This window comes from Ailuropoda melanoleuca, chromosome 1, assembly GCF_002007445.2.
Source record: "Ailuropoda melanoleuca isolate Jingjing chromosome 1, ASM200744v2, whole genome shotgun sequence".
Lineage (NCBI taxonomy): Eukaryota > Metazoa > Chordata > Mammalia > Carnivora > Ursidae > Ailuropoda > Ailuropoda melanoleuca.
In genome coordinates, this window is record NC_048218.1 from 68,205,598 (window position 1) to 68,220,004 (window position 14,407).

The 14,407-nt window shown below is 37.3% G+C and overlaps 1 protein-coding gene across 1 annotated transcript in view; it reads right to left on the reverse strand.

The window, feature by feature from the left end:
* Positions 1 to 14,407, reverse strand: part of UBXN7 (UBX domain protein 7) — a 62,586-nt gene that overhangs the window by 10,408 nt on the left and 37,771 nt on the right. The window contains exons 8-10 of the mRNA XM_011221742.3: positions 7,835 to 7,981; positions 6,488 to 6,578; positions 5,707 to 5,834 (exon numbers count right to left, since the gene is read on the reverse strand). Coding sequence (XP_011220044.3) covers positions 5,707 to 5,834; positions 6,488 to 6,578; positions 7,835 to 7,981 — 366 coding nt within the window. The remainder of the gene's footprint in view (positions 1 to 5,706; positions 5,835 to 6,487; positions 6,579 to 7,834; positions 7,982 to 14,407) is intronic.

Below are 14,407 nucleotides of genomic sequence, written 5' to 3' on the forward strand. Positions count from 1 at the left end.
TTAAAAAAAATTTTTTGTAAGGTAATCAAAAGTTGAACACTAGACATCTCATGATATCAAGGAACTGCTGTTAATTTTTAAAGGGTGTGTTACTGGTAATGTGATTGTGGTTTAAAAAAATAAAGAATATCTTTTTTTTTTAAAGATTTTATTCATTTATTTGAGAGAGAAGACAGAGAAAAATCACAAGCAGGGGGAGTGGCAGGCAGAGGGAAAGGGAGAAGCAGACTCCCCATTGAGCAGGGAGCCTGACACGGGGATCCATACCAGGACCCCAAGACCACAACCTAAGCCAAAGGCAGACGCTTAACCGACTGAGCCACCCAGGCTCCCCAAGAGTCTTTATGTTTTAAAGATACATGCCGAAGTATTAATGAATGAAAAAATGAATTCTGAGACTTGTTTCAAAATAATGTGACTAGGATGGGATATAAATGAAACAAGATTGGCCATGTGCAATGATTACTGAAATTAGTTAATGGATACATAGAGGTTCACTAAATTCCTTCTACTTGTGAATATGCTGATAATTTTCCACAATAAAAAGGTAAAAATGTACGGGTCGCTAATAAAAAACTAAAGGAACCTCATTTTGACTTTTACTATCTGCTAATCATAAAGCAAAAAATTTAAGAAAAAAATGTTAAATAAACTTAAGATTATCTACCACCAGAAAAGGCAAATAAAATGCCCACATGACCTGCAATGGCTTTTAGGTGGACTGTAGGTTTACAATAATGACATTGTACAGCATGTAGCTTCATTTTAAAGACTGTCTCTGTAGCACACACTACTGGCTTCCTATCCAATATCCATTTTCCTCTGATTTCTTACTTACAGAATCCTAATCATGTCTATAAAAGAAAACATGTCCAGCCAAAAAATTCCAATTATCAGTTTCCCTTGCAGCTAGAAAAAAACATGGTATGGAAGTGCTAAGGAAGCACTTACGGAGAAATTATAGAACTCAACACATGTAATAGAAAAGTCTGAAATTAATGACTAAGTTTCCATCTTAAATAAAAAAGTACCCACACAGGAAAAGAAAATTAAATTAAACCCAAACTACACAGAAAGAAAAAGAGAAAGGACAGAAATCAATGACCTAGAAAACAGAAGAAAAATCATTACAACCAAAAGCTGGTTGTTTAAAATCAATAAACCTGATAAGCCTCTAGCCAGATTGTCAGGAAAAAAAAGAAGCCACCAATAACCAATAATAGGATTAATAGGATTACTAAGGTAAATATTTTATAGCAAATTATTGTATCCTACCAACTTTGTGTAGTAATCAAACTATTATTTATTTATTTATTTATTTTTTAGATTTTATTTATTTATTGACAGAGATAGAGACAGCCAGTGAGAGAGGGAACACAAGCAGGGGAGTGGGAGAGGAAGAAGCAGGCTCCCAGCAGAGGAGTGATGTGGGGCTCCGATCCCATAATGCCGGGATCACGCCCTGAGCCGAAGGCAGACGCTTAACCGCTGTGCCACCCAGGCGCCCCCAAACTATTATTTAAAAAAAAGAAGAAGAAATAGATACTTGAGTAGTCCTTTATCCATTAATTAAATTGAATCTGTAGTTTAACACTTCCCACAAAGCTCTAGGTCCAGATGGCTTCACTGATAAATGTCATCAAACATTAAGGAAGAAATAATATCAATTTTAGGGCATCTGGGTGGCTCAGTCGGTTAAGCCTCTGCCTTCAACTCAGGTCATGATCCCAGGGTCCTGGGACTGAGCCCCACACTGGGCTCCCTGCTCAGTGGAGAGTCTGCTTCTCCTTCTACCCTTTCCCTCTGCTCGTGCTCACTTTCTCTCACTCTCTCTCTAATAAATAAAATCTTAAAAAAAAAAAAAAGAAACAATATCAATTTACATAAACTCTTCCTGAAAACAGAAGTGATAGAAACACTTCCCAATTCACTGTGAGGCCAGCATTAACCTTATACCAAAACTAATCAAAGACATTACAAGGAAGACAAAACAAAAGACAAAGAAACTACAAACCAATATCCGTCAAAAACACAGACCTAAGAATTCGTGACAAAATTTTAGCAAATCAAACCCAACAATACATGAAAAAGTAATGCACTGATAACCAAGTAAGTTTTAGCCCAGGAATGCAAGGCTGGTTTAACATTAAAAAGCTAACCAATAGAATTCAATAAAAAAGAAAACCAATGTTCATCTGAACAGACGTAACAAATCTTCTGACAAAATCCCCTCATGATAAAAACTCAGCAAACTAAGAACAGAAGGAAACTTCCCTCAACCTGATAAACTATAAGAAACATAGCTAACATCAAAGTTAATGATGAAGAGAGTGAATACTTTCATCCTACCACCAGAAGCAAGTCAAGGATGTCTAATCTCACAACCTCTATTTAACTTTGTACTGGAGGTCCTACGTAAGAAAAAGGTATAGAGACTGGAAAGGAGGAAATAAAGTAAGTCTTTATATGCTGAAAACACAACCATCTACAAAAAAGCTACTAGAACTAATAAGAAAATTTAGGAAGGCTGTAGGCTACAAAGGCAATATACAAAAACTGTGAAACATTGCTCAGAAGAAATTTAAGACAAATAAATAGAGAGATCATAGATTTGAATACTCAATATTGTTAGGATGTTAATTTTCCCCAAAATGATCCATAAAGCCAATGCAAATCCAATCAAAATACGAGCAGCTTTCCTTGTGGAAAGTGATTAACTGATTCTAAAACTTACATGGATTTTGGGGCACTTTGTCAGAAAAGCATGCCACTCTTACTCTCAGGGCTGTGAGTTTGAGCCCCCATTGGGTGTGGAGATTGCTAAAATAAATAAACTTAAAAATAAGTAAATAAACAAATAAGTAAAGCTTATGTGGATATCTCTGCCGTAAATCCTTCCCATGTTAAAAATAAAAAAATTTTAAAAATTAAAAAAAAACCAAAACCTTGTGTGGAAACACAAAGGACCTGAAATAACAAGACAAACTATAAAGAACAAAGTTGAAGAATTTATACCATGCAATTTCAAGACTTATAAAACTACAGTAATCATTAAGACAGAATATAATTGTGTAAAGAAAGACATATCATTCGAAAAGAGCCCATAAACCTACACATATATATGATCATTTTTTGACAAAGGTGCAAAGGGCAATTCAATGGGGTAAAGGATAGTGTTTTTTAACAAAAGGTGCCAGAATAAGTGTACAGCCATATGCAGACAAACAAAAAACCCCAAGTCGACTCTATCCTGACACCATATACAAAAATTAATTCAAAATGGATCACCAACTTAAGAACTAAAATATAAAAAACATGGGATAAAATCTTGGGTTAGGCTAAGACTTCTTAGATAAGAGACAAAAAGCACAAAGTATAAAAGAAAAGTTTATGAACTGGATTTCATGAAAATTTTAAAATTTGCTCTTCAAAAGACTGCTATGAAATGAGTAAGTAAGCAACAGACTAGGAGAAAATATATGCAGACCATATGCCCAACAAAGGCTTATATATCTAAGGAACACTTACAACCCAGTAAGAGACATACAACTCAATAAAAAAATGAGCCGGAGATCTGAGTAAACACTTTACCAAAAGAGAGAAAGCATAAAAGCACATGAAAAGATACTCATATCAAAAACTGTAACTTGTAAATGTTAAACATGCTATTTATTGCACATTAACTATGTTTCATAAAGCTGTAACTTTTTTAAAAAAAGATTTTATCTATTTTATTTTAGAGAGAGAGAGAGAGAGCACGAGTAACACACAGGGGTAGGGGGGGCAAGGAGAGGAAAAAAGGAGGGGGAAAGAATCCCAAGCAGACTCTGTGATGAGCATGATGCCTGACACTGGGCTCGATCTCATGTTCCCAAGATCACGACCTGAACTGAAACCAAGACTGAGCCACCCAGGTGCCCCTATAACTTTTTTTAAATAAAATAAACTTAAGGCTAACTTATCACATACAAAAAAGCAAACAGATGTGCCCATATGACATGCAATGGCTTGGACCGACTACAGATAATAACACTGTGTACCATGTAGGTTGATTTTAAAGGACGACACTATGATGGATACTACTAGTTTCCTATCTCACATTCAGTCTTCTTTGCCTCCTTAACAGAACACCTAGGTTGTGTTTGTGCAAGGAAATGTGTCCAGCTAAAGTAAGCAGAATTCTTATCTATAGCTGTTTACTTTTGTGCAGAGGTTTTACCCCCTTCTTCCTTGTCCGTGCTCGGATATAATGCCTGGGAGCACAGCATCTATACTGTGAACATGAGAACAAAAAGCCAATACTAAGGATAAAGGAGGGGGTGGGGGGAAGAGGAGGAACCTGGTTCATTGATGACATCCACAAGAGTCACATCCTAGACTACCTATGTCAGCTTCTTGTTGAGAAAATAGATGTCTTCCTTGTTTAAGGCATTATTTGCTGGTGTTTCTCTTGCACACACAGTTGATCAATATTTGTAATATTCAGAGAATTTAGTATCAGAAGTGGGGTCTGAGGTACTAGTTACCCCAATGACCCCTATGTATTTGTCCAATGTTATGGTCCCACTCTCCCACTAAAAGCCTTACTTTTGTAAGAGACCTGGTGAAGTTGTAAACTCAATTAATGTTGCTGTAATTCAGCAACTCACAAGCCCAGGCTCTGCTTTTTGAAAATATCAGCCTTATGACTACAAAGGATAAGAAACTCTCTTATATTATCTCTGGGTTTTTTATGCCTTAAAAGAAAAGAATTCTACTTAAGTAAAACTTCTCTAATGAGAAAAGCAAACCAAAAAAGAAAAAACCAAAAACTAAAAAACAAAAACCAAAAACAAAACACAAAACGAAACAAAAAACTCCCAAAATACTGTGTCTATAGATAAAGATGAAACAATGTTTTAGTTCTGCAGTACTATGTCTGCCTAAATAAAACTTCTGTAAGGGGGGAAAAAAGAATTCTGTACCACTCCTTGGCAAGCACCCATAGCATTTTGTGCCTGTGAGTACTTTATTCTAGGTGAAAACTTAAGGAACTGTTTCACAACTGCATGATACGGACTGCTAAAGTCATATCCTCTGAAACTAATTTTATTCTCACTGCCATCAAAACCCAAATAGCACCTACAACCAACATGAGATTGCTCTATCTTTGAAGCTCTCTTACATGACACTAATCTTGATTCCAATTATCAAACAGGTCTGCCTCATAAAAGCATATTATAGAAATAATCTCTGTGTGGGCCGCAGAGCCAAGCCCCAAAGCTATATAACCAGTAATAATGCCCAGCTATACCATCATGAGAGCTGTCTAGGAAAAATACCATTTCCACTGCTGCTGAGACTTGGATACCAAAAGTCCTGGCAGTGCTGCCCCTGAAGAAGTGGATTCCTCTGTCACTGGGCTTCCCACAGCAGTCATCCTCTCCACTGCTACACACTCACATTGTTTACTTCTAAATCCAAGTCTCAGGTCACATGCCTATACCCTAACTGCAAGGGAGACTGGGGATATGAATCTTGTAATTTCACTGAGAAGACTGAACCCTTATGTGGGAAATTATCCAAATGTAAAGAGGGTGTCTAAGATGCTGTGCAGCTACAAACTGTAACTGTCCAGAACTTATATCATCACATTACTCAAAACATTTTACACATTTATATACAATTACACTTAACTGCCCATCACCACTTCTCAGTCATACTTACTGAACGGGCACATTTTTTGGGGGGACTGCTAGAAAGTCCATCCAGTTGTCCATGTTCACCCAGAAATCCTGTCACTTGATCCAAGAAAGAAGACACATCTAACTGGTGCCACTCTACTAGCTTCTGACCTACAAATTAAAAACCAGGATATATAATAAAATCAACACTCTGTTTGAACATTCTCATTAAATATTTCTTTCGGCACATGCATAATTAAAATTTGCATGGGAACACACACTTCACCCTTCACCAGCATAAGTTACATAGTATCTTCATAAACTAGAGGATACATTAATTATAACATATACATATAAGAGACTCCCAGCCATCATGACAGGGCAGCTACTTTATTTGCTGACAGCACTTATTGCCATTTAAGAAGAGATTCAGACAAAGCAGTAGCTATATGAAACTCAATTAAAATAAAAAAACAAGCTGTACACTCTGCTTCTCTGGTGGGATTACAACCAGTAATTGAACATTCTTAGTATTTTAATGATAGCAAACCTAAGGGGATCCCTTATAAAAGGACAAGAAAGATAAACAGCTATTCTTCGAAAGGACAGAACTGTACAAAAATATAAAATAAAATACTACCATCTCCCAAAGTTACCAGAAACAGACTCCAAAATACATACTTCACAGATACTTAAACATTTCTGAAGGGCATGAATAAAAACCCTTTATCTAAATTATTACAAATAATTCTGAGACTAGATCCAAGTCAAATATTAAAGATCAGTTAGAGAAAACTGAAAGATAAATGAGACATAAATCCTACCTGTCCGTGGATCCAGGATGGAAACATAGGGAAAATCCCCCAGCTTATAAAACTGTATGTATCTCTGACCTTCCTCACTGTCATGATAAACCTGTTAAATCATTGATATTACAAAAAAAGTCAGCTTCTAAAAAAAGGGTCAAATATATTCTTGTTATATACTAACAGCAATTAATTATCCAAATACACCTTTGGTATATGTTAGAAATCTTACTCCTACATTAAACAGAAAATTAAAGTTTTCTGGTGTGAGTTCCCTCAACTTCCTGTCCCCAATCCCTCTGGAAACTTATAGAAACATAAATCTGTTCTTCCTCCCTTCCCAGTTTATTGTCCTTCCTGTTTATCTGTCCATCTATGTCACTCCTCTCAACCATATACATCTTAATAAATCACAATATATTAAGATGATATGCTCGAGTGCCTAGCATAGTATGAGACAAAGAAATAACCAATCAACAGGTGCTGAATAAAAGGTTACCATTCAGAAAAATCATATTGAATTTAGGGGCCTGCCACACATGAAAAGGCACACTAATAACATTAATAGCACAACTTGCATTGGGAAAAGAATTAAGTTCATTCAGAAGTTTTTATTTTCAGTTAATTTTTCATAAAATAAAAAATCAGAGCAAGGTCATCTAACTTTAGCTTGATAATTTACATAAAAAGTAAGTACAACCAGCAAGACCCTAAGTGACAAGTCCAAGGACATACGGATTGTAGTATCAAACTCAAGCTAAAATCCAGGCCTTTGTCAAATATTCTTCCACTATTCCAAGAACTTCTACATTCACATTGTCAACTATAGTAGCCACTAGAACATGTGGTATTGAAGTATCTGAAATGTGGCTAGTCAGATACTGCTAAGCATAAAATATACATCAGATCTTAAAGATTTAATACCAACAAACAAACAAAAACCCTCAATATTTTAGTATTGATTTTCTGTGAATTTTAAAAATATATTAAAATTAATTCCACTTTTTTCTTCTGACCTTTTTAAATGTGGCTACAAGAAAATTTTAAATTACTTATGTAGCTCATGTTGTATTTCTCCTGAACAGTATAGTTGTACATTCTATCAAAATATATAAACTCTTCTGAGATAGGAGTATTATATGGTTTACATAGAATGGTTCTTTTTCCCTTCCTTCTCTTAGGAGTTCTTCATAGCTGCCCTTACTTTCACTTGTCCTTACTATTCCAGCCATTATGGGTGGTTTTACTTTTTCATATGTCACAACTGTTCTTTTTTCCCCATTTTAAAACCTAATGCCTCCTCCCCAACACCCCATACTACAAAAGTAAAATACCACAAAAATTTTGATTAACTCTCCTTCTCACCTGCCAGAAAATAAAATGTTCCCGGATAATATTCTTCACAGCTTCATTGCTCCATACATCACGGTTGAGGCACTGGCATGCAAAGTCTTGTACATTTTGAATGTTTATCATTAGCCACTTATTTTGCATCTGGCCACACTCTTTGGCCTGTAAGAGGAAAGTAAGGTAACATTTGTTAGAAACACTTTCTACTTGGTAACTGGTATGTTTCAGAATTCAGAAGCTGCCTTCGGTATAAGATTTTTTCTCAAGTACAACATCTAGAGTTTTCAGTATCTACACATTATTTACATTAATTTGCATATATGTATATAATTATACTGTCCGTTTTCAAGCATTCTTCAAATTTAAATTAACTGCTTTTCATTTATACACTGTTACTTGTTCAATGGCTAGATTTCAACTGCACATTTAAACATCTTAACCTAAAAAAGATTCCACAAACAAGGTCGACAAGTCATATAATTATATTGTATTGTCTCTTCTGATCCCTATCCACAAATATCTCTCCTTTTAAACAGAGGTAAGCAGTATGCATGTGTTACTTTGTTGTTTTCTTTTCTATACTTCCATACATGGTATACATACTTCAAAATGTGTTTTCCATACACAGTTCCAAACACCATTTTCATCCCAATTATCAGGCATGTGCTATTTTATAGAATCACCCTAAACACTTCAGTAAGAGCTGCTGAGGGGGTCTTCTCTTAAGATTGTTATTCCTAAGGGTCGATTTCAAAACATGAGATTACAGGATCACAGAATAGTTCAGAATGATCTCCAAGCCTCCCCAGTGTATGGTACAAATATCAATCTTGAGTGTGTACTTTTTGCTTCACAGTTCCTCATCACCACAAAGACCTAAGAAATGCTGCCAAATAGGAAAAGAATAGCAGGAAGGCAAATAAGCAAATGCTACTCAAACCTCTGCATACGAACCAAAATGAAAGGTATAATTTTGAATAATTTTGTCCTGGAATAATATTCTTTTCCTATCAGTATGACATGGGAAAATCTTAAGGATCAGTTAACTCAGATTAATAACTGAACAACATACACATTTTGAAAGTGTTATGTAAGATGTAAAACTAAGAATATCTTAGGTTTTAAGGTTTATACAATCTTGCAAATACCGTTATTTTTTTGTATGAATCCCCCAGAGAAAATAATTTTCTAATATTTGCTACTGATTCCACAAGTGAAAACCCAAGTCCTAAAAAGAAGTATCCAGGGGCGCCTGGGTGGCGCAGTCGTTAAGCGTCTGCCTTCGGCTCAGGGCATGATCCTGGCATTCTGGGACCGAGCCCCACATCGGGCTCCTCCGCTATGAGCCTGCTTCTTCCTCTCCTACTCCCCCTGCTTGTGTTCCCTCTCTCGCTGGCTATCTCTGTCAAATAAATAAATAAAATCTTTAAAAAAAAAAAAAGTATCCATGTATTGAGCCAGGAAGCTGTATTTAACTGGTCAAAGCCTTATTTTAAAGTATAGTATAATGAAGAATTTTATTATACAAATATAACTCCTTGCTCCTAGGAAGTAACAGTGTTCCACTTACTTCCTTACCTATAACAGTCACATAGATTTAATAAATGGATGGTAAGTAATTTTACTGTCTTAAGAAAAGTATTTGAGGGATGCCTGGGTGGTTCAGTGGGTTAAGCATCCAACTCTTGATTTTTGGCTCAGGTCATGATCTCAGGGCTGTGAGACTGAGCCTTGCATTGGGCTCCAGGCTGAGTGTGGAGCCTGCTTAAGATTCTCTCTCCCTCTGCCCCCACGCCGCTCTCCCACCCCCAAAAAGAAAAGAAAAGGAAAGAAAAGAGAAGAGAAGTAAAGTATGTGAGAATATAGAAAAAATTAACACACATTCTATAGAGACACACTGGAGAGTACATACCCCTATTAACAGGGTAAATTTACATTTCTGCCTCAAATACAACACTGACAAGGAAAAAAATGTGTAACACCAAAAATAATAAAAGTTGAGAGTTTAGGGGTGCCTGGGGTCACTCAGCTGACTAAGCGGCTGGCTCTTGACTTTGGCTCAGGTCATGATCTCAGGGTCATGAGGTCAAGCCCCCCTCCCCCCGCCTGTGGGCTCCATGCTCAGCAAGGAGTCTGCTTGTCCCTCTCCCTCCCCTCTGCCCCTACCCCACTCTATCTCTCTAAAATAAATAAATAAAATCTTTTAAAAAATAAAAGTCCAGAGTCCAAAAATTATGCAGTCATTCGTTTTCTGTGTTTAAAAAATTCGTTTATTTGCATTCATGCTTTCATTAATTCAGATTCATTCATTCAACAGGTACTTATTGAACCATGTTTCAGGTACAAGTTATAGATGTGGGCTTACAGCAATTCCAGAACACAAAAATCCCTGCCTTCATGAAGCTTACACTGGGGGGCAAAACCTTAGACTAGCAAAAACACCTGAAGATCTGGGACACGGGGGTGACTCAGTCAGTTAAGTGTCTGCCTTCAGCTCAGGTCATGATCTCAGGGTCCTGGGATCAAGTTCCACGTCAGGCTCCTTGCTCAATGGGGAGCCTGATTCTCCCTCTGCCTGCCACCCTCTTGCTTTCTCTCTCCCTCTCTGACAAATAAATAAAATCTTAAAAAAACAAAAACAAAAAAAACCACTTGAAGATCTATTAAGAAATCACTGCTAGAAAGAAGGAGACAAAGAAGATACAAATTTCATGCAAAGCAACAATGTCTGGGTGAAAGGTCTTAACCCAATCTCACTAAGTATACAAATTATATGGGTCAAGGACTAGAGGTGAGAGTGGACCATGGGACAATGATGAATCATCCCTCTTGGAATCTATTAGGCTGCTCTGAGTCAATATGCAAAAGCCATTACAGGGAAACCCAAGGGCAAGTGTGGCTACACCAAACAGAGAGGTATGTGATAGGATTTATCAGGACAAGAGGGAACAGTAAAGACTAACCTCTCTCTCAGTCCCAGACAGATCAGGAAAGTATGAAAAATAAAGGGTATAGAAAAAAAAATTTGTTTCAATAATAAATACATACCCACAAAGCTAAAAAGGAACTATTAAAATATGCACAGTACTTTCTTATGGAAATGTTAATTACTTTTACCCACATTTATAGCAAGTACTTTTGAAATTAATAAAGTACTCTTAGTGATTAGGACTAGGAGCATGTGTAACTGAATGACAATTTTAACAAATATGCATTTCTTATAAGGAATACCAAGGAAATTGTTCTGATTCTTTGTGTACAATATACTCCAAATTATGCCATTCTTTCAATCATTTAACAAAGATCTAATGAGGGCCAGCTATGTGCCAGAAACTCTTCCAGGCACTGTGGAACGGTAAATAAAACAAAGTCCCTGTGTTCACGGAATTTAAGGGCTAAGTGGAGAAATAAGAAAACCTATGGGGCGCCTGGGTGACTCAGTCGGTTGAGCGTCCGACTCTTGATCTCAGCTCAGGTCTTGATCTCAGGGTTGTGAGTTCAAGCCCCGCAATGGGCTCCACACTGGGTGTGGAGCCTACTTGAACAAAAAAAAAAAAAAGAGAGAGAGAGAAGAAAAAGGTAAAGAAAAAGAAAAAGAAAAGAAAACCTAAGAAATGTTCCAATGCCCAGGTCAGATCATTCATCCTAAGTGCTTTGCTCACTCACCTCCAGCTACACTGGTTTTCTTGACTGTATCCAAACTAGGCCTAAGTCTTTCCAGTATCAGTTCCTTTATACTTAACTGTTTTGTCTACTCTTCCCCTGGACCTTCCTATGATGCACACTTCCTCACTCCATTAAGGTTTTTATCAAATCTCATCCTTTCATAATCTTCCCTCTTCTTCCTATCTAAAATAGTTCTGGAGCGTCTGGGTGGCTCAGTTGGTTAAGTGTCTGCTTTCGGCTCAGGTCATGATACCGGAATCCCAGGATCCAGCCCTGTACTGGGCTCCCTGATCAGTGGGGAGTCTGCTTCTCCCTCTGACCCTCCCTGCCATGTGTGCTCTCTCTCTCTAATAAATAAAATCTTCAAAATAAAATAAGATAGTTCTGACCCCTCACAATTATAAACATATGTGAAATTTATGAAATCAATCTTGCTTTCAATTCACCAGTAAGAACACTTAGAACTTAATGGCCTCAAACAAAAAATAGCCTTCTCTCTCTTTCCCTCATTCTATTTTATTCTTTCTCCCGGCAACAACTATGACCTGAAGTTTCTCCTCCTCTCTCCCCCACTCTCTCATTACATATACATATCAAACATTCACATAAAATATATACACTAAATATATGTTATATATTGCTTGTTTTTTATTTGTTTATAGTCTGTTTCCCCCTCTAGATTATAAACTCTTTGACAGCAAGAACTTTGTATAATTTGTTTATCACGATCTCCCTATGGCAGAAACTGCTTACAGGTACTAAATACCCATTTTCCTCTTCTCCCTCTGAGTAACAAAATCTCCAACTTTTTTTGCTAAGCATCTGGATTTCCTAGTGTCCCTTGCAGCTAGGTTTGGCCATGATGTCGAGTTCTGGTTAATGGGATATGGGCAGAAGTGATATGTACAACTTTTAGGTTGTGCATTTTTTTTTTTTAAGGATTTTATTTATTTGTTTTTGAGAGCGCACGCATGAGAGAGAGAGAGGGAGAGAAGAAGGGAGGGAGCACGGCAGCCCGGGGAGGGGCAGAGGGAGAAGCAGACTCCCTGCTGAGCAAGGACCGCCCCCCCCCCAATAACAGACTCGATCCCAGAGCCCGGGGATCATGACCTGAGCTGAAGACAGATGCTTAACTGACTGAGCCACCCGGGTGCCCTAGGTTGTGCCTAGGGAAAAAGTGTACCCTTCTCAGCCCCTTCCTTCCATGCTGGTTGGAAAGCAAACAAGGTGGTGAGACATCTTGACTCATGAAGAGAAGGAAGTAAGACCTAGGGAATAGCAGTGCAAGACAGAAAACGCTGCACTCCTAATAACTTCAGGTAGCAGAACCACTCGAACAGTCTGGACTTAACTTATTTAAGGTACAGTCTGGTTTCTTCCTAGTCTCTCTCTCATATGCAGTTAAATCTTTATCCCAACAAATATAATCCCCATTACCTAGCACAAGGCCTTGTAATTCAAGGCTTTAAGAAATAGTTACTGAGTAAACAAGTGAATTAATCAGTTTCTCATTTGGTTAGCATGAACCACAACACTTGAACACACTCTACATCTAGCTACACAAAGAAAAGTCTAGTTTCTAAACCTGTAAAACTGTGCCTCAAATCTACATCTCAGATGGTGCCCAAACCTATGGGCCCTGCCTGAGCAGCCAGAGTGTTCCTCTAATTTTTAACATTCACCTTCCTAATCTTCAGTGACTTAATTTTGCATATTACCTAATTTTTATAAAACTAATACACATCATTAGTCATAATTAAATGCCTACCTTTTGGGGGAATGTTTATGTCATTTACAGATTTATAAACAATGAAGTTCCGTATTATCAGTGAATAAATGGATTGCTATGAATAATACAGGTCATGAAATACAAAGAAAAAAGGTGATATAACTTAACAAAATGAATCAAACGTCAGATAATATCAAAAAAGATTCACATTTTCCCTCAAAAACAAGCAGAGTAACTGCTTTTATGAACCCAAAGTGATCAAATTGAGCCAAGTGCAGTTATTTCATTAAGCCCTAGAGCAACTCAAAAGCTACTAAAAAATGGAAAAAGGGCAAAACAAACTCAGATCCCTTTTGTTTTTCATATTGCTGCTATTCTCTTTCAACGGCTGAATTAGCACCAGAACAGGATAGGCAGCTGCCACATTTAGATCACCAGGCCAAGAAAAAGAAAACACCTTTGAGCTGACTAATTAGTATCAAAGACTCTCAACTCTAGTCTTACTGACATGACAAAAGAAATGCTTGGGGCTTCTGAGTGGCTCAGTTGGTTAAGTGTCTACCTTTGGCTTGGGTCGGTGGTCTGGGTTCCTAGGGTCATGCTCCAGTGTGGGCTCCCTCCGCTCAGTGAGGGGCCTGCTTCTACCTCTCTCTGCCTGCCCCTCCCCCTGCTTGTGCTCTGTCTCTCCCTCAAATAGATGAATAAAACCTTAAAAAAAAAAAATGCTTGCTTGGTCAAATCACTATTACTTGGATTTTCTGTTACATGCAGCCAAACACTTTCAGGTTTTACAATTCAGAAAATTAAACTGAAGAATAGGCTTAAATTTTTAATCTCACATTTAGGCTACTCTAAAAGAGTATGTCAAAGTAGAAAATCTTTTAAAAAACAATCATAATTCACTTCCAAATACGCAGCTACAAACATCATTTTTGCGAGTACTGTTTGGCCTACTTTATGCTAACAGATAAGACTGAAACTTAAGTGATTTATGTCTTTGGAAATGCTATTCTGACTCAAAGAGCATTAACACACTAGTTAACACAGAAAAGCACCTTTTTGAATACTTCAACAGAATATTTAAAATCCCAACCAAACTCATTCATTTAACAGATGTTTCTATAAAATACCAGAAACTGGGGGCCCTTGCGTGGCTCAGCTGGTTAAGCGTCTGCCTTTGGCGGGGGGGGGGG